Source organism: Dipodomys merriami, unplaced genomic scaffold (assembly GCF_024711535.1).
Source record: "Dipodomys merriami isolate MVZ:Mamm:240054 unplaced genomic scaffold, mDipMer1.0.p SCAF_21, whole genome shotgun sequence".
NCBI classification, from domain to species: Eukaryota; Metazoa; Chordata; class Mammalia; order Rodentia; family Heteromyidae; genus Dipodomys; species Dipodomys merriami.
Window position 1 is genome coordinate 22,874,649 of NW_027203493.1, and position 21,160 is coordinate 22,895,808.

General features: G+C 36.7%; 1 protein-coding gene across 1 annotated transcript in view; it reads left to right on the forward strand.

Moving 5' to 3' along the window:
• LOC138834036 (sodium-coupled monocarboxylate transporter 2) overlaps positions 1 to 21,160 on the forward strand; it is a 56,838-nt gene that overhangs the window by 21,555 nt on the left and 14,123 nt on the right. The window contains exons 7-11 of the mRNA XM_070032707.1: positions 7,464 to 7,593; positions 8,069 to 8,157; positions 10,629 to 10,741; positions 16,320 to 16,387; positions 17,835 to 17,921. Coding sequence (XP_069888808.1) covers positions 7,464 to 7,593; positions 8,069 to 8,157; positions 10,629 to 10,741; positions 16,320 to 16,387; positions 17,835 to 17,921 — 487 coding nt within the window. The remainder of the gene's footprint in view (positions 1 to 7,463; positions 7,594 to 8,068; positions 8,158 to 10,628; positions 10,742 to 16,319; positions 16,388 to 17,834; positions 17,922 to 21,160) is intronic.

A 21,160-nucleotide genomic window follows, 5' to 3' on the forward strand; every position in this document is an offset into this window, starting at 1 on the left:
GAGGAACCTCCATACTGCTTTCCAAAGTTGTTGAACAAGTTTACACTCCCACCAACAAGGCAGGAGGGTTCCCTATAGGTCACATCCCCTCCAGCATCTGTTGTTACTAGATTTCTTGATTATAGCAATTCTGACTGGGGTAAGGTGGAATCTCAATGTTGTTTTGATTTGCATTTCTTTTATGGCTAGAGAAGCTGAGCATTTCTTCATGTGGCTATTGGCCATTCTTATTTTCTCTTCAGAGAAGTCTCTTTAAGTCTTTAGCCCACTTATTAATTGGACAGTTGTTTCTTTAAGGATTTGTTGGAGGATTTAATTTTTTGAGTTCTAAGTATATTTTATATATGAGACCCTTTTCTGTTGTATGGCTAGTGAAGATCTCCTCCCAATGTGTGGGCTTTCTGTTGATCTTGCTAGCTATGGCCTTTGCCATGCAGAAGCTCTGCAGTTTCATGCAATCCCATTTGTCCAACCTTTCTTTGTTTCTAGGTCTTTATTAAGAAAATTTTAGCTTGTGCCAAGGAGATCTAGGCTTTCTCTTGTTCCTTCCTGTAATGTTTGCAGGGTGTCTGCTTTTACTTCGAGGTCTTTGATCCATTTGGAATTGATTCTGATGCAGGGTGATCTATAAGGATCTAGCTTTAGTTTTCTACAGGTGATTAACCAATTTTGCCAGCACCATTTACTGAAGAGGCTGTCTTTCTTCCATTCTATTTTTTTAAACTCCCTTACTGAAGATTAGGTGGCTATAAGTCTATCGGTTCATTTCTGGGTCTTCAGTTCTATTCCATTGGTCCTCAGGTCTGTTCTTGTGCCAGTACCAAGATGTTTTGATTTCTATGGCTTTGTGCTATAGTTTAAAGTTTGGTATTGACATTACTCCAGCACTGTTCTTTATACTAAGGATTGTTTTTGCTATTTGGGGTCTTTTATTGTTCCTATGAATTTTTGGATTGCTTCTTCTATTTCATTGAAGAATGAGGTTGCTATACTGATATGTATCACCTGGAATTTGTAGATAGCATTTAGCAGTATTGCCAGTTTCACAATGATAATCCTCCCAATCCAGGAGCATGGGAGGTTTTTCCACTTCTTTAGTTCTGCTTTAATTTCCTTTTTCAGGTTTTAAAAGTTTTCACTATAGAGGTCCTTCACTTCTTTAGTTAACTCCTAAGTATTTTTTGTGGGGCTATTACAAAAGACTTTCTTTCTTTCTTTTTTTTAATTTAATTTTTTTTGTGAACATACTGTACAGAGGGGTTACAATTACATGGGCAGGATAATGCATACATTTCTTTCTTTCTTGATTTCAGCCAAGCTCTTCTTATTGTTGGCATACAGAAAAGCCATTGTTTTTTGAGGGCTAATTTTATACCCTGCTACTTTGCAAAAGTTGCAGAGTAACTTGGGAGTGAAGTCCATGGGGTTTTTTAAATACAAGATCATGACATCTGCAGAGGGAGAGTTTTACTTCAGCATTCCCTATTTGCATCTTGTCTTACTGCTTTAACCAGGCATTCTAATGCTAAGTTGAAGAGAAGTGGAGAGAGTGGATATCCTTGTCTCATTCCTCAATTTAGAGGAAATGGCTTTAAGCTTTTCACCATTAAGCATAATGTTGGCTGTAGGGTTCTCATACACAGCCTTTATTATGTTGAGGAATGTTCCATGGATTCCTAGTTTTTTCAGAACTCTTATCTTAAAGGGGTGTTGGATCTTGCCAAAGCTTTTTCTGCATATATTGAGATAATCATGTGGTTCTTATGCTTGTCCTTGTTGATGTGATGAATATTAATTGATTTGCATATTTAGAACCAGATTTGCACCCCTAAAATGAATCCTGTCTGATCCTGGTGTATGATTTTTTTGATGAGTTGTTGAAGTCGATTGACCAAAATTTTGTTGAGAAGTTTTCATTGATGTTCATCAAAGAAATGGGGCTATAGTTCTCTTTCTTTTATGAGTCCCTGCCTGGTTTTGGGATGAGGGTTATGATGGATTCAATTTCATTGAAGAGTTGGAGGAGTTTTGGTGTGAGTTCTGCTTTGAAGGTTTTGTAGAATTCAGCTGTAAATCCATCCTGTCCTGAGCTTTTCTTGGGGAGGTCTCTTATTGCTATTTCTATTTTGATGCTTGATATGGGTCTGTTAAGTTGGTTTACATCATCTTGGTTTAGTTAGGTCATGTCTATATTTGGTAGAAATTCATTCATTTCTTCCAGATTCTCAAACTTATTATCATAAATGTTTGAGAAGTATTCCCTTATAATGTTTGAATCTTGGTTGTTTCTGTGTGATGCTTTCATTCTCATTTCTGAGATTGTTTATCTGGGTGTGTTCTCTTCTTTTTCTGATAAGATTTGCTAAGGGTCTGTCAATTTGTTAATTTTTTTCGAAGAAGCAACTCTTTGTTTTGTTGATTCTTTCTATGATTTTTGATTCTAATTCATTTAATTCTGATTTAATTTTAATTATTTGTTTCCATCTATTGCATTGGGATTTAGTTTATTGCTCTTTTTCAAGGAGCTTCAGGTGCCTTATTAAATTGTTGGTTTGAGATCTCTCCAATTTGTTGATATAGGAACCCAGAGCTATAAACATGCCTTTTGACTGCTGCCTTTGCTGTGTCCCAGAGAATCTGGTAATTTGTGTGTTCATTTTTTTGTTAAAACATTTGAATTTTCTTTCTAATATCGTCCATAACCCACTAATGGTTCACAGTTTGTTGTTTAGCCTACTTGCAGGATTTTCTTTGGTGGCTTTTGGTGTTGAATTCTAATTTTATTCCCTTGTGATCTGAGAGAATGTAGGGTATAATTTCTGATTCTGAATTTGGAGAAATTTGCTTTGTGACCTAAAATGTGGTCTGTTTTGGAGAATGTTCCATGTCCTCCTGAGAAGAACATGCATTCTGATGTTGCTGGGTGAAAAATTAGGTAGATGTCTGTAAAGTTTAGTTGATCTATGATGATGTTTAGATCCAAGGTTTCTCTGTTGGGATTTTGCGAGGTGATCTATCCAATGGGGATAGTGGTGTGTGAAAGTCTCCAACAATTATTGTCTTTGGAACTATGTTAGCTTTGAGGGGAAGCAGTGTTTCTTGGATAAATTTGGGTGCTCCGTTATTTGGTGAATAGATATTTAGAATTGTAATATCCTCCTGAAGGAGAGATCCTTTAATTAGTATCTAATGACCTTTTTTATTTCTTCTCACTAAATTTAATTTGAAGTCTATTTTATCTGCTATTAAGATTCCAACTCCTGCCTATTTATGGGGGCCATTTGTTTTTTTTTATTCCAGCCTTTCACTTTCAGAATATGTTTGTTTTTGTGGGCAAGGTGTGACTCTTGAAGGCAGCAGATGGAAGGATATTTCTTTTTGACCCAACTAGACAATATGTCACTTAATTGAAGAGTTAAGTTCATTAATGTTGAGAGTTAGGACTGAGAGGTGTTTGGTAATTCCTGCCATGTTATCCACCTTCTTGGGGGCTATGACAACTGGGTTCTTCCTATGATTCTTGATTCTCTGTTGGGGGGCTGTTTCTTGTCCTTTATCATTTACTTGTTGGTTTTCTATGTGCAAGGCATCTTTAAATATCTTTTGTAGGGCTGGTTTGGTGGAGATATATTGTTTCAATTTTTATTTGCTGTGGAAGGTTTTTATTTTACTTTGCATTGTGAAGGAGAGTTTAGCTGGGTACTGTATTCATGGTTGATAATTGTTTGTCTTTAGGGTGTGGCATACATCATTCCAGGCTCTTCTTGCTTTCATGGTTTCTGCTGAGAAATCTGAAGTTATTCTGATTGGTTTCTCTTTATAAATGATTGAGCTTTTTTTCTCTGACAACTTTAAGGATCCTTTCCATGGTCTCAATTGATCCTCTGCAGATTACAATGTGACAATGGGATGTCCTGTTTTGGTCTGGGTTTTTTGGGGTTCTAAAGTTTTTGCATCTGAATGGGCCTATCTTTTTGCATGTTTGGGAAGTTCTGCGCTAGGATCCTGTAAATAAATTTCCTAGACCTTTAGCTTCTGTGTCTAGGCCCTCCTCTACACCCATTTTACTTAAATTAGGCCTTCTGATGGTGTCTTCTAAATGTTGAACAGATCTTCATATTTCTTGGATTTGTCTTGAATTCTTGTCTGTTCTTTCTCTATAATGTCTAAGTTGCCGTCAATCCCAGAGATTCAATCTTCTGCATGGTCTAACCTACTTTGTACATTTTTTTTATTTCTTTTCCTTCTAATTGGTCAGATTTGATTACTTGCTTCAAATTCTTTGTTGGAGTTTTGTTTTAGATCTTGTATGGACTTCTTTACCTCCTTAATTTGGTTTTCAGTGTTCATTCTCAAATTCCTTAGTTGGATAGTTATAGTTTCATTGGACTCCTTTTCCTCCTGTTGGACTTCATTCAGAATTCCCTTTGTGGCCTCCATGGATTGATCCAGCCTCTGTTTGCAGATTCTATGAATGCCTCTCTTAATCTTTGTTTATTCTCATCTAACCCTATTAATTCTCATCTAACTCTATTAATCTTTGATTAGCCTCCTCACACTTGTGAAATTCCTGTATTAATCTTTGATTAGCTTCATCACGCTCACAGATTTCCCTATCACACTCACACAGAGTCCTTTGCAGGCTTTCAATCTTTTCATTCATCATGTTTACCAGTAGTGCTTTTAAAGCATTTTTTTTGGAAGGTCCAGTTGTGGGGTCTGAACTCTGGACTTGGGTGCTGTCCCTCAGCTCTTCAGCTCAAGGCTAGCAATCTACCACTTGAGCCACAGTGCCACTTCCGGCTTTTTTTCCTGCTTATGTGGTGCTGAGGAATGGAACCCAGGGACTCAAGCCTGCAAGGCAAGTGCTGTACCACTGAGCCACCTTCCCAGCCCAATCTATTTGAACCAGGTACCAGTGGCTCCCACCTGTAATCCTAGCCATTCAGGAGGCTGAGTTTTTTTTTGGGGGGGTCCAGTCATGGGGCCTGAACTCTGGGCATGGATGCTGTCCCTCAGCTCTTCAGCTCAAGGCTAGCGCTCTATCACTTGAGCCACAGCACCACTTCCAGCTTTTTTTTTCTTTTTTGCTTATGTGGTGCTGAGGAATCGAACCCTGGGCCTCATGCATGCAAGGCAAGCGCTCTACCACTGAGCCACCTTCCCAGCCCAATAGAGCATTTTTGAAACTCTCTTCTTGATTATTCATTAACTGCTCTGTTGCCTGATTATCATGAGCAGGAGTTGAGATACCTGGACTTGCCATTTTTCTTATGTTTCTCCGCCTTGTTCTGCCCATTTGGGTATAAAAGAAAAATGACTTCTGCAATAGAACATTATTTTAAGGCAAGTATCAACCAGAATCCTGTAGTTGCACATATTGTTTGACCCAGTCAAAATGAATACAGATACAATCTAGTTCAACAACATACAACTAGGGATCATTGGCCTAAGAAAATCAAAGAAGGAGTCAGAAGGTCAGAAATTAATAGGCTTAGGAGAATTGTGAGGTGAAAATAAGATTAGAGAAATATGGGAAGGGAAGGGAGGGAGAGTGGGAATATAACCAAGACCTAAATTCAGAGAGAGGAAAAGGATAGAAGGAAAGAAGAGAAATAAAGAAAAAGGGAAAATGAAAAATAAAAAAATGAAACACTTAAAATTATATAAGTATAAAGAAATAATACTACAATTAAAGGAGTTAAGGCTGGGAGTTTGTGAATTAAGTAATCAATATCTGAATAAAGTTTGCACACAATGAAGGATAAGGTCTAATAATTGAAGACAGGTATATTTCTGGGGATGAACAGAATAGAAATTAAGTAAAGCGAAAAAACTAAAAGAACCAAAAGAGTAAAAAGAGGAAAAAAACAAAACCTAAGATAAAAATATGAAACAAGTAGAAAACATTTTTTAAAAACTTAAAAATTAGGTAGAAAAAAAGAGTTCTTCGATTTTTTTTGGGGGGGGGAGTAGGGGAATCTTGTGTCGCTCCTGTGTCTGTAACCAGTCTCTTAGTGGAGTCTCTGGTTTGTTTGTGGTGTTTGGTTTTCCTGTGACTTGACTGGTTTCTTAAATCAGTTTGTTTGAACAAGCAGAAGGAAGCTCTGCCTTACAAGAACTTTATAGCCTTCCTCCCAGACTAGTTTACTGGAAAGATGATATGCTTTGAGTGTAATAAAAGAGAGAAATGGCTGTTTCCTCTAGCCTGGAGCTGCTGTGATGAGACTAGATTGTGGGTAGGTTTGAGGCCTGTCAGCAATCAGTAGCTTTTCCCTGAAGGGCTAGCTCCTGAGATACTCACACAGCCCAACCTGGAGCCATTCTCAGGATTTATGTTTACCAAGTTTTCTTTTTTGTTTTCTTTTACCCTCCTTCAGCTGGGTCTGCTGCATGTACTGCAGTGGGGGTGGGGCAGCCTCTGGCTCTGTTTATCTGATGAAGAAAGTCACTCCTCCATGGGCAGAGCTAACTCTGCCTGGGAAGGGCAAGTTCCTTTGACCTGTTGAATTGCTCCTATTGTCGTCTTCCAAGGCCTGAGTTGAGGCTAGCTGAGATGGCCGGTCTTTGCCAGTATCAAAGATGGTGGTAGGGAGGGGCTACTTTCCCACTGCTGCTCCATGAAAAGGAGTGAGGATGTCTTGTGTGGTATTCATTTCAGGCCTTTCCCTTGGTTTCTGGGCCGTCCACAGTGTGTGACTGTCTGTGGTCAGCAAGATGACAATTTCCCCTTCTTGTCAGTTCTTGCTGGCGGTGAGTAGAATCCACTCCCACAGTGTTTTGGTGCCTTTTCCCCTTGCTCTCTCTTTTGATATGGTAGTTACAGCAGCAGCTGCCACTGCCACTGCCATGGACACTGGCCAGTGTCCAAATCTGTCTCCTTAAGGAAACTGCCTGAATTTTTTCCTTTCTGGCCAAACTCTCTTTACTATGATGGCTCACTTGGTGTGAATCTCTAGCCTTGGACTTTTCACTGGAACACTAAAACTGGTTTCTACCTGAGAGCTTCTTCAGCCCCCAGGTTCTCCACCATCTTCCTCCAGACTCCCCCTATTTCTCTGCGACAGAGTCTCCTGTCTTGCTAGACTGGCCTCAAGCTCATGAGTTTAAGAGAACTTCCTGCCTCAAACTCCATGTAGCTGGGATTGTAGGCACATATCACTAAAGTAAAATAAAGTTATGTAACGTGGTTTGTATGTATTTTGAGATTTTGAAGGGAAAAGGTCCCTATGTAAAAAGAAAACCCATGTAAACGTTATCTTATTCATATTCATTAATTACTTTAAAACAGAATGCCCAACATAAATGTATAAAAAAGTATAAAATATGTGTAAAATATGTTTATTCAGGAATGATCAAGAACAAAATAAATTGAAAACACTTTCCTAGGGTCTTTGGTAATGACCTGACCACAATATGGCATGGCATAACACTTAACGTCATTCCCCTGTGTTCTTTTCTAGTGCCTTATATTTTAATTTGTTGGGTCTCTGGATCATTTTGTTCTGTGCTGTCTTCTCTGGATTAATCATGTACTCCTACTTCAAAGACTGTGACCCTTGGACTTCTGGCATTATCTCAGCACCAGACCAGGTATAAATTTCTTTGATTTTATCAGGGAATGACAAGAATCACTGAAATTCTGGATATGGTTGGGTAATATTGGACCTATTTCTTGTTTTTCCTGCACCTGAAGCCACTTCCCAAATTCCAAGGCCTTGACTTTTTTACTTCTGAGTAATATAACAAATGCAAAGTTCTAATGAGGGGAGTGTACATGTGAAATGAGGACAGCTCAGCTTTTCCTTGAACGCAAGGCCTAAAACTAGACAAATCCAGGGAGAAGAGGTTTGAACCCATAGCTCTGTTGGTTGATGCTGCCTTTATACCGTGGCCCTAGTTTACCTGCATGAGTTAAATAAACATGATGTCAATATAGTACATTAAATGTGGTTATATAAACCCCATTTACAGACAATATGTTCAGGAGTGGCTATCAGTCACCATTTCTTTATTTATATATTCAGCTTCCTCTTTCTCTCTCTCTCTCCATATGTTTTCTCTTTAGCTGATGCCATATTTTGTTATGGAGATATTTGAAACTATGCCCGGACTTCCAGGAATTTTTGTGGCTAGTGCCTTTAGTGGAACGCTGAGGTTAGTGTATGGATGGACAAAAGATGATGATGATGATGATGATGATGATGATGATGATGATGATGATGAATGATGATGATGAGGATGATGATGATGGTAAAACAAAGAGTGATGATGCTAATGATTAACTCTAACTCGTTAACTGATCTACTCACTACTTTGCTTAAAAGTGATGTCAGGCAGCATGTGAGAAAGATTACTGTTGGACGTGCTGGTGACTCATGCCTATAATCCTATCTACTCAGGACGCTGAGATCTGAGGATTACAGTTCAAAACCAGCCTAAGCAGGAAAGTCTGTGAGACTCTGATCTCCAATAAACCACCAGAAAATTGGAAGTGGCAGTGTAGCTCGAATGATAGAATGCTCTCCTTGAGCTGAAGAGCTGAGGGATAGTGCCCAGGCCTAGAGATTAAGCCCCATAACTGAAAAAAAAGATTACTAATATTATCATCATTACTAATATTATCATATTACTGCAGCTTAGGATCCTGAGACTTTAGTAGATTTCTTCTCCATGATAAGTTAATAAATTGTGAAGCTGGATATAAGCCTAGTTTTCCCTCTAAATCTAGACCTTTCCTCTTATTATCATAATATTTTCAAAACAATAAAATGCAATGTAAGAAGGTACATGATGGTTTTGAGTTCTGGAGATTTCAGTCCATGAACAAGCTCCATTATTTTGGATCTGTCAGCAGTAATTGTACCATATTGAGAGAATATGACAGGACCTGGTGCTCTCCCTTGGCCTTTTCTCCAAAAGTTGATCCTTTACTATTTGAGCCACATTGCTATTTATTGCTTTTTGCTGGTTAAGTTGAGATACAAGTCTCATAGCCTTTTCTGTCCAGGCTAGCTTCTGGTCATGATCCTCAGAGCTAGGTCTCTTGAATATCTAGGTGTGAGCCCATAACACCATACTTCTTAAAGCTTTAACTTTGTTCAAATCAACAAATGTCTTTTAATTTTTCTTTTTTACCCAATAAGTGTACTTCTGTTTATTTTCTGTATAATTGTGCTTTGAAATCAGTGACAGACAATGTGAAAACAGGAATTATTTGTTATATACTTTAGAGGACAGAATCTCTGGGTTGTGATTTTGCAATGCTTTAATTTTGTATAATTTAGCTTGGTATAACAATGCTATAATTTGTTGCATTTTAGTAGATTACATATCTCTGGTCCCTGCAGCATGGAATATATATATATATATATATATATATATATATATATATATATATATATATATACTTTCATGTTATTCTGCAAAGAACTTTCAAGTGTTCACACTCCTAATTCAGTTTTGCTTCTAATAAAACTAAACTTGATTGGAAAGTCCCAAAGAAAATATATGCTATATCCATGTAAAGCAGAATTTTAACCCAATTTGGATTTACTACTTCCCAGTCTAATTGCCCCTCCATTTTTTCTGTTTTGATTGTATTTCAGCCATAATTGTGGGTTTAGGTTGTGTACTGCAGCAAGCTCCCTTCTATCTCAACTCATATTTTTGTAATTTTCATCTTTGACCATGCTTTCCCCAACTTTGCCCAAATTCCTTCAGTGTCTTTCTTAATGGTTACTTCCTAAGAGAGAATTTTCTTTTTTCTTTGGGTCCGGTCGTGGGGCCTGAACTCTGGGCCTGGGCGCTGTCCCTCAGCTCATCAGATTAAGGCTAGCGCTCTACCACTTCAGCCACAGCACCACTTCCGGCTTTTTTCTTTTTGCTTATGTGGTGCTGAGGAATCGAACCCAGGGCCTCAGGCATGCAAGGCACGTGCTCTACCACTGAGCCACCTTCCCAGCCCCGAGAGAATTTTCAACTATCAGTTTAAATCTCTGTTAGAAGCTTCTCTCACAGTGCTTTGTTGCTTCCTTTTATAACAATTTCACAACTGTAATCATTTGTGTCATTGGTTGTTCAATGTCTGCATTCTAACTAGAATAAGATTTGTCTTATTCCTATTCACATTTTATGATGCCTACCCAGAATGAATAAACAGATACATAACTAAGTTATTAGATGAGTTATTAATTAATTGTGACAACATCAATGGGGCTAAGATAGGTACTTCTTTTGTTCTTCCCTCCAGCCTAAATATAAGTGCTCTCTCTATCTCTCTGTCACTGTCACTCTGTCTCTTTCAGTCTCTCTGTCTCTCTTATAGACACACACACACACACACACACACACACACACATACACAAGCCTTCTGTAAATTAATGGAAGTCAGAGAATGAAATTCAAATTTCTTTCATAAAATTTGTGGAAGAATTGAAAGAGAATTTCCACCAAATAAGTTTTAAACAATGAGTAAAAGGGCCATATCATTTCTTTGAAATTTTAGAGATGTATGTATCTGTTTCACAGAAAGCCCTTCTTGTCTATCAGGCCTAGAAGACAGGGCCTGCTGATATAGCAAAGCCTCATTTAATGTAGATTGCATTGTTGCTTTTCTCTCCCTGTAGCACAGTGGCTGCTAGCATCAATGCTTTAGCAACAGTGACCTTTGAGGATTTTGTCAAGACCTGCTTTCCCCATCTCTCTGACAAGAAGAGCACTTGGATCAGTAAAGGCTTATGTAGGTACAGCTGGTGGCTCTTCCATTCTATTTCATGAATGTACATGTGGTATGTGTCAAAATCCTGCATGTGCTGTTTAGGCTGCCCTAGCTGGCATAGGTGGCTATCAGGATCCATGGAGAATCTCACAAAGAGATTCTCACACTTTCTCAGACGCCACTAGGAGGTTAATGGGGAGGAAAGACCAGCTAATTCCTTTTATACTGGTTGAATTTTCAGTCTACTGCTCCAGACTCATTATATCCACATTTTCTGATCACATTATGCTGACCACATTAGCCATTCTCCCTGGGGAGATGTTCTATTCAATATGGCCATTTACTTGGTCAAATGAAGTCACAGACATTTTTCTTGTCACATTCATTTTTTAAAGGATTCTCTTAAAACCAAACACCTGGTAACTTCAGCTAAAGAATGATTGCTTCTTGTTTGATTATAGAATTTCATTTCATGATTATAAGTACTGGAGCACTTATAATATTGAATTATAGTTTTATGAGGTTTACTACTTTTTCATTGTAAATATATTGGACACTACATTTACTTAGTGTAGAAAATCCATGTAAAGTTTCTGACTATGTATATAAAATTATTTCTATCCAATTTTGTTCTTTTTTGGCTCTTGGCAAATTATAGAGAGCACTTTCATCATCAGTGTGTATTCTTTGGAAATATTGTATTTGAATAACAGTACCATATTCTGTTAAATGAAGTATTTGCTTATCATATGCTATTTTATAAATTTCTTATTTTTTAAGTTCTTGAAGCACCATAATATCAATACACATAGATAAACTTTTGACTTCATGTTCATTATTTTATACAGTACAAATATCCCAATGTAAGTTATAAGTTTAAATAATACTAGTTTATGTAATCTTCTGATGCATACTAAGAAAGATTATTTTGTAGGATCGAATCAATAGTTATACGTGACATATTTCTGTGTGTTTGAAAATACCTAAATTAATGGGAAAAAGACATCAGCATATTTTTGGCCTTAATAATTCTTTCAAAATTTATAGTGCATTTAAATATTTTTCACATTTTTAACTCTTATTTCTCTTTTGGTGAGAGAATCTATACAAATTTTCTATGTATTTGTTGATAGAAACTTGTACATTTATTGCTTTAAATTCTCTTCGTAAATACTCAAAATAAGGCCTTTGTCTCTTGCAAATTAATTTTTACGGTTTAATTTGGAAATTTCAATTTTATAATTGACCAAATATATGTATCATTTTATTTTACTTCCTCTTATTTTCTACACTTATATGTATTTCTTACTTAAAACCCAATTATACATTTTTATATAGAGGACACATGCTTTTGTATTATTTATTTATTTATTTTTGTCAGGTGTGAGCCAGTAGCACCTGGCTGTATTTCATATTTCATATTCAATATACTTGTATATTTGATTATGACTTAATATAAGGTTCTAAATTGTCATTTTATATGGAGAACCATTTTCTAACATTTATTATTTCTGGTTTTTAATAAATAATAAATATTAACAGTAAATATTATTTATAAATATTATTCATAAATAATGATACAAAATGTAGAATTCTCTCATCTACAGGGACATTTGTATATTCCTTAAATTATTTTTCAATTGCAATTCTAAATGCCATCTGGCCTCAGAATGTGGCTTTATAGTGCTTATGAGTAGTTTATTCTTTTATAATGCTGAGCAGTGTAACATCTATTCATTCCCCAAAGGTTCTGTTCTTTTTGTTTTGCTTCATTTTGTTTTGTTTTTAAACATTAGGACCCTTAGCAGTCACAAGGATTATTTCTAACAGCCCTCTGTGGATATTAAAATCCGTGAATATTCAGGTGTCTTATATTACCTATGCACTTGTTCCCATATAATATAAATTATCTCTAGACTACTTTAATACTTAATACAATATAGATGCTTTGTACATAGTCACTGCTCTTTATTGTTTATGGAGTAATGATAAGAATAAAAGTCTGTTCATAGCTGGGCGCCGGTGGCTCACGCCTGTAATCCTAGCTACTCAGGAGGCTGAGATCTGAGAATCACAGCGAAAAGCCAGCCGGGGCAAGAAAGTGCTTGAAACTCTTATCTCCAATACTTTGTTGCTTTGTATGTCCCTCCTCCGAAGTATAACCCTGCTTTCACTGTATTTGATGTGGATATAATTTGTGGAGGGGAAGGGGAAAAACAAATCGTTTAAATAGGGTTACAGGTGGATCCATTGCAACAATGAGATGTACAAGTCGTTATGTCGAAAAAGAACTTTTTCAACTTTGGTGGGGGGGGAGCGGGGGGGGGGGCGGTGAGGATTGGGGGGGCGGGGGGAGGATGGGAAGGGATGGGAAGGGGAAACAAAGGAGGAGGCTACAATGCTTGATAAGAAATGTACTCATTATCTTGCCCATGTAATTGTAACACCTCTGTACATTATTTTCACAATTAAAAAAAAAAAGAAAAAAAAAACCCACCAGAAAACCGTAAGTGGCGTTGTAGCTCAAGTGGTAGAACGCTAGCTTTGAGCTGAAGAGCTGAGGGACAGCCCAGAGTTCAAGTCCCACGACGAACAACAACAACAACAAAAGTCTTTTCATATTCAGTACGGACCCAATTTTGAATCTACATATACAAACCTATGGATGGGAAGAGTGAATTGTACATACATTGAAAGGTGCAGGATGCTACAGTTTGGAGTTATAAAGTTTGTTAATTATGTTTATAAACATGTTTTAATTATTTTTTTTGCTTAATAGAGAGCAGTTGAACTGCTTGCTTGGTCAACTCTCATATGCTTTTTATAAGTTCCTTCCTAGTGTTTTGTTATCATGCCTGGATCTATCTTCATATAAACCTATTGGGGTTATATCTTAGTTGGATTTCTTTTTTTCGACCTCTACTTCTTTGCTTTGTAAAAAATCTATGTATTCTTTAAAAAATTATCATAAAGGTGAAATTCTATGTATTCTTGCAGCATATTGAGACTGGGTCTGTCAGTAACTTGTTTTCAGAATTGCATTCTTTACTTGAGCTTTCAGTCTATATATATTCCCTGGTTTCACTTTATTTTTTTCATGGATTCCATAGTTCTTTCTTCTTTCTACTTATGTTTAAACAATGATAGATTGATTTCAACTACATATTTGCTAAGTGGGTACTTAAATTGCCTGTATATCTCATTCTCAGCATTAGTGCTCATAAAAATTGGCTAGTCATTACTTTCATTCAGATACTCTTGGGCATATTGGTTTGAGGCAGGGGTTTTTCTGATGCTTATGTATTATTTTCTATTCATCTGAGCTCATGAGCCTCTGAGAAAATTTTAGTATTTGCTTTAATCGAGACAAATACATTTCACTTACTATGTGCTAGGCATTAGTCCTCTATACTGATTTTGAGTAAATTTGGGTTCAAGCTGATTCATGTGTAGTCTATTCTTACACTATGTGTCCTTTGGGGACAAACAGTTTTCATTTCATTGCACTAGTACTGGTAAAGGGTTCAGTCATAATTCAATAAAATGGTTATAATCTAATAGCATTACATTAGTAGTTACATTGAAAACTGAGCTGGACAGAGAATGTTCAAACAAACAAGTCATTTTTCTCTTGTTCTGTCTCTTGTGTCTCTTTAGACATCTAACTCTGTCTCACCATTTTTATAGTTTATAAATAATTGTGAGAATTTGATTCACTTCTAAGATATTTTAAACAGATATATAAAAACAATGATTTCATTTTTTAAAAAATGTTTTTAAAGAGGGCATCTCGTTTTGATGATTATGCAAAAAGTCAATAGAATACAGTCTGATTTTTACCATTCACCAAAAAAATTGTATACCATGATTAAGTTGTTTTATTACAGATAGGCAAAATTGGCTTAGCATACATGGAGCATAAACACAATCACATTATCATGACAAATGCAGAAAATGCATCAACTGACAAAATTCAAATCCTTTAGAATAAGCTCAGAAGAAGCAATAAATATAAGGAACATCTCTCTTTTTTTTTTTACTGTTTTATTGTAAAGATACTGTACAGAGGGGTGACAGTTACATGAATAAGGTAATGAGTACATTTCCTACTGAGCATTGTTACCCCCTCCTTTGTTTTACCCCTACTATCCCTTCCATTCACAATAGCCTAGAAGAAATACCTAACACTAAGCCTAACCACAAAGTTGAAAGATACCTACAGTGACCTATAAAGGCTTGAAAAAGAAATTGAGAAAAACATCAGAAGATGAAAAGACATTTCACCCTGCATTATCAATACACAAATCATGACATTTACAGGGAACAAGACAGACCTGTAATCCCTCATCTTAAGTTAGTAAGCCAGGCTCAGAAGGACAAAGGTCAAATATTTTAGACCTAATATATAGACTTATAAGTAAGTAATCAGAATTGTATGTGATCAATCAGACTAAAATATGTTGTATGCATGTGTGAGATACATTTGAGAATCCCCATTGAGCACTGGGGATATCCTTTAATAAAAAGAAGTTAGGAAATTGAAACATGTTTTGTCCAGTGTGTAGGTACTAGTGGTGGGATCAGATGAACAAGGAGGAGGGATGATGCATATTGTCATATATTTTATATACTTGTGTGAAAATGGAACAGAAATCTTCATTGGACTTGTTTGAGAAAGGGAGAGGGAGGAGAGAAAATGGTGGAGGTGATGATGATAATCAAGATGAACTTTATACATAAATGTGGTTGCTGAAATCAATCTCTCAGGTAAAACTCATGGTAATGAAGTAGAAGGAGGACTAGGAAGAGGAAGGGGAAAAGGAACTTGAAGAGTAGGAGGATGAAGGAAGAAGAAGAAGGAGGAGGAGGGGGAGGAGGAGGAGGGGGAGGAGGAGGATAAGACGACAACGACCAGGAGGAGGAGAAAGAGGAGGAGGAAGAAGAAATCATCTTTATGAATGACAGAAAAGTACATCCAGTCTCATTCAATGAGCTAGGATCCAGGAGGAGGCACAATATTCAGAATCCCTTTGTGGCAGCACATCTTTATGGTTGTATACAAATAATAGTATCATACTCTGGTTTCTCTTCAGATTGTATAAATCTTTCACTTTTTACAAATTAATGATATGTAATATGAATAGTGTGAATAATTCACTGAAAAGGAAAAAAAGAGAATTTTCTCAGATTTTTTCAGTCTCTTAAGTAGAGTATGTGTTCTTTTGCCATATTAAAAGTTAAACAACTGAATTTCAAAAAGCTTAGTAGCTACTTTTTCAGCTCATTGCTGTTCACTGATTTAACAAGAATTAGTTTCCATGAATTCAGCCTGGATTTGCCTGGGCATTTTCTGTTTTACATGTTGCTTCTGCATGGCAGATTTCCTCTGAAATCTGTTCTGGTTCACTCTGACTTATGTGAGAAAGCCTGGGCTCAGAAGATAGTTTATGTAAGTGCCACTCCTGGGCTCAGATTGCTAGAAGAGGACTTTTCTCTTTGCAATTACCTTCAGTTACAGCTCTGGTGGGTGTGCACAAGAACGATATGAAACCAAGAATCTCCTGAGGAAATTGTTTATCATGAATGTTCTTTCTTTCAGGTCTCCTGTTTGGCATAATGTGCACCTCTATGGCGGTGCTTGCATCTCTCATGGGTAGTGTCATACAGGTAAGAAAGGAGAAAAGGTACTTGTGTTTCCACAGAAACTTTTCCTTCTTTCTCTTTCTAATGTCTTCCTCATTCCACCAGGCCTAAAATACTTGCATTTGTGCACCGTGTGTCCAAATGAAACATGCACAAAAATTTTATGAAAACTGATTTTTCAGAAGGGGAAACTATTAAAACTAGTGATGAGGCGATGAAAAGGTACATTATGGTCAAAGAAATGCTTTTAGCAATAATCATAGTAATAAAAAACAACAGCAATATTAATACAATGCTGTTCCTGGTAATTAATGAATTGACATTTTTCAGATGAAGAAACTATGAAGTTCTTGTCCTGAGATTGCATATTAGAAATATATATACATATATATCTTCATACGTATGTAAATATATATGAAAATATATCTATATATCTATATAGTTTCTGAATTGATTTTCTCTTTCTGTCATAGAGATAGAAGCTATGTACCTCCTGAGATATAGTGAAATTACTTTCTAAGACATTGTCATATTTTCCACAAAAAGAAATAATTGTTTTCACTACATTATCGGCTCTCCTATGTGGTAGTTAATCCATTAGTTTTTCAACTCAGCAGCCACAGTAAATAGGATTTAATTCTGTCAGTCAACAAAGGGAATAGTGATGTATTGCAGCTTATCATTCTGGACAAGGAATTTACATGCAACAATGAGATGTACAAGACATTATGCAGAAAAATGAACTTTACAATTTTGGCTGGGGGTGGGGAGAGGGGGAGATGGGAAGGGATAGGAAGGGGAAACAAAGGAGGAGGCAACAATGCTTGATAAAAAATGTACTCATTACCTTGTCCATGTAATTGTAACCCCTCTGTACAGTATTTTCACAATAAAAAAAGTTAAAAAATAAGAAAGTGAAAATGGACTAGAAATCCCCTTTGCTATGTATATTTTGGTAGAGAAAAAAGAAAACTCTGAAATTCAGTGGTTGTGAGTTACTGAGCAGACTCACTAAATCTTTGTGATGTCGGCCAGGCTGAAATTAGAATTTTCAGTATTCTGATTGTTATTGATGTACTCTTTGAAAACTTTTTTTCCCCTTTTTATATAAAATAGCAAGAGCATTATGATGGTCTGTTTTCTTGATTTTCTTTTAAAGCCTAGTTTTAGAAGAGCAAATGTGGGTTGTAAATTGGGACTTTGAATTTATATCTTATCTCTGCCTCTTTCTCAATAGAAATAGCCCTAAATTTACTAAGGTTTCCTTAACCCTGATTTTCTTTTTCTTTTTCTTTTTTTTGAGATAATATTTATAATTGAACCTAGAACTGACTTATGGAAAGCACGTATTTAACAAGTAGCGGAAACAGAATTGAAGGCTCATTTCATGCCAGGTGTAAGGCAGGGCTGGTGACAGTAAGCTCCAGGTGCAGTGGCATCATAGGGCTAACCTGGCTGCGTTGTTCCACAGGCTGCCCTCAGCATCCATGGTATGTGCGGGGGACCGATGCTGGGTTTATTCTCTCTAGGAATCATCTTCCCTTTTGTGAACTGGAAGGTAAGGATTCTCTTTATGATCCCTGGCTCAGACCAGGACCCTACATATTTTTCTCCTTTACGCTACTTGGAAATGCCACTTATCTTTATGGACAGTAATTCACAGTGAAGATTAAATGGCTTCAGGACTCTGGCATGTGACTACAGTGAAGTGTTGTTAGAAATTAAAAGCAAAGAGGGGAAGAAGTAGTTAGGGACTTTTAAAAAATTAAATTAGGGCTTGCTGTGGTGGCTCACACCTGTAATCCTAGCTACTCAGGAGGTTGAGATCTGAGGTTCATGGTTCAAAGCCAGCTCAAGCAGGAAAGTCCATGAGAACTCGAATCTCCTATTAGCCACCAGAAAACTGGAAGTGGCACTGTGGCTCAAGTGGTAGAGTGCTTGCCTTGAACTGAAGAGCTCAGGGACAGTGCCCATGTCCAGGGTTCAGGATCCATGATTGACAAAAAATAAGAAATAAAAAGAATAAAATTAGGAGCCCTCAATTAAAACATAATTTTGGAAATACAAATTATAATACATATGAATTATAAAAAATAAATTTATTAAATTAATTGATTTATGCAGGAGAGAAGTATTAATCCAGGGATATTCTGATAGCTGTTTCTTACTTGAGTTACTGAGCTGGCAAATTAGTGATAAGCTATTAGGCTTTGAATAAGCATAGGTTAACATGTTTTAAGCGTAAGTCAAAATGAGGATAGTGTAATAATATTTTTGTAAACACTTGAAACATGATTTTCTTAATCTAGAAAAATTGGCATTTTTATTGTTTGTTTAGACATATACACATAGTCTTCAGGGATTCTGAAAAACTTGACCTATATTAATTTGCATGAGTACTACTGGATATTCTGTAAATCCTGAGCCAGTATCTTCTTAGATGACTTTTGTAAATATCTGGGCATTTACACCACTTTCTCTGTAGCCTATTATTGGGAAATGTGTCATTTATTAGTGTATATGAATTGTACAAAGTGGTTCTACTGTGGCATTTTCATTCATGTACATAATGCATGTTGATCAACTTCACTCCATTTATTATCCTATAAAACTTATCAAGTTTTCATGCCTGAAGATAAAGTATTTTGATAATATTCACTGCCATTACCCTCTTCCTGTCCCCATCTTTATTTGTGTCCAAACAGTCTCCATTTTACCTCCTATCATTCATTTGTGAAGATCTAGATTCTTCATGCAATATTTATCCCTCTCAAGCTGGCTTATATTATTTAATTTCTAGCTCCATTCGGTCTTAATCATTCTCACATTCTGTAGTTTATAGGATATTTATGTCATGTTTGATAGTATAAAGGAAGACTAATACCTAGTTACAAAAATTCTGGTTTAAAAAATCAGATTTTTTTAAAAAAAGTGTTATTGTAAAGGTGATTTGCAGAGAGCTTACAGTTACACAAGTCAGGTACTGGGCATATTTCTCTTTGAACAGTGTCACCTCTTCCTTCTTTTCTCCCAGTTTTTCCCTCTCCCCTTCCCCATTTTCAACAGTGTCCAGTGAGTATCATTGCTGCATTTGTTCACCCTTTTCCATCCATTTCTCTACCCCTCTATCCACCCCAAAACAGATTAACTTACCATGCTCATTGCAGCATTGTTTGCCATAGCCAAATATGGAATCAACCCTCATGCCCCTCAGCAGATGAATCAATCAAGAAATTGTCCATATTCATAAAAATCAGATCTTAATAAACTGTATAATTTTTAGCTAGGTAAGAAGATAATGCCTTGGTCCTTCTATTTCTTCAAGAAAAATATCTTATTCTAGGTAGAGGAACAGTGATATGATCACTTTTTGGCACTTCTTTTTTTCAATATTTTTATTGTAAAGATCCTGTACAGAGGGGTTACAGTTACATGAGTAAGGTAATGAGTACATTTCCTACATTACGCTCTCCTTTCTATTTCCCCTACTATTCCTTCCCTTCCCATCTCCCCTATTCCTCCCAATTTCCCCGAAGTTTTTAAGTTCATTTTCAACATAGTGTTTTGTATGTCTCATTGTTACAGTGGGTCAGCCTGTATCCTTGTTTCAGCATTTTATTATTTCCTTTCCCCTCCCCAAATTAGAAAAATGTGTATACAAGATGCAGGGCATCAGAATCAAGTACAGTGGACACTTCTTCCTTTTCATTGTTCATCACTGATCATTCTTATCTATCTGACTCCCCTACCCACAGAATGTACATCAAATATTAGAATCTGCCTCCTTATCACTCTCTACGCAGTGACTGCAAATCAACCATGCTTGATCCTCCAGTTCAAAACCATTTGTCTTTCAGTGGAAAGCCAGTGATTCATCATTCTCTTCTTAGTCCACATTTAGCTGCCTTTCTGTTTTTGATATGGCCTACCATGTCAAAATGTTTTTTGACATTAACAAATGGTTGGAACACAATAATTATATTTCATGACACATGAATACAGTATTCTATTAAATTCAAATTCCTATATCCATAAATAAAGTTTCATAGGATTACAGATGTGCTCTCTCTCTCTCTCTCTCTCTCTCTCTCTCTCTCTCTCTCTCTCTCTCTCTCTCTCTCTCTCTCTCTCTCTCTCTCTCTCTTTGTTGGTCATGGGGATTGAACTCTGGGCCTGGGCACTGTGCCTGAGCTCTTCAGCTAAAGGCAAGCACTCTACTTCTTGAGCCACAGAACCACTCCTAAGCTCTCTTTAATCTGAATATTGTTTATAGTTGTTTCATGCAAGAATATGAAAGCTGAATAGCTATGACAGATACTGTTTGACTTATAAACCTTAATATTTTATATGTCTGTTTAGGGTATAATTTTTGAACACATCTGGTTTAGGCCAAGTCATAAATATTTATTTGCACACATCTTTAATACCCCCAAACAATATTGGAGAACATATGCAAGTGCTCTGTGTAATAAAGAAGCGAAAAAGGTGCATTCTTGCACATAGAAGGCTGAATACTTTACTGTAGACTAGAAGTATTAAATTTTAATTTTCTAGTGTTCTTGGTCACTGTTAGATGATTGAAGCACATGTTGAGTTAAAAAAATGTTGGGGGGCAGGGAAGGTGGCTCAGTGGTAGAGCGCTTGCCTTGCATGCCTGAGGCCCTGGGTTCGATTCCTCAGCACCACATAAGCAAAAAGAAAAAAGCCTGAAGTGGCGTTGTGGCTCAAGAGGTAAAGCACTAGCCTTGAGCTGAAGATCTGAGAGACAGCGCCCAGGCCCAGAGTTCAGGACCCACG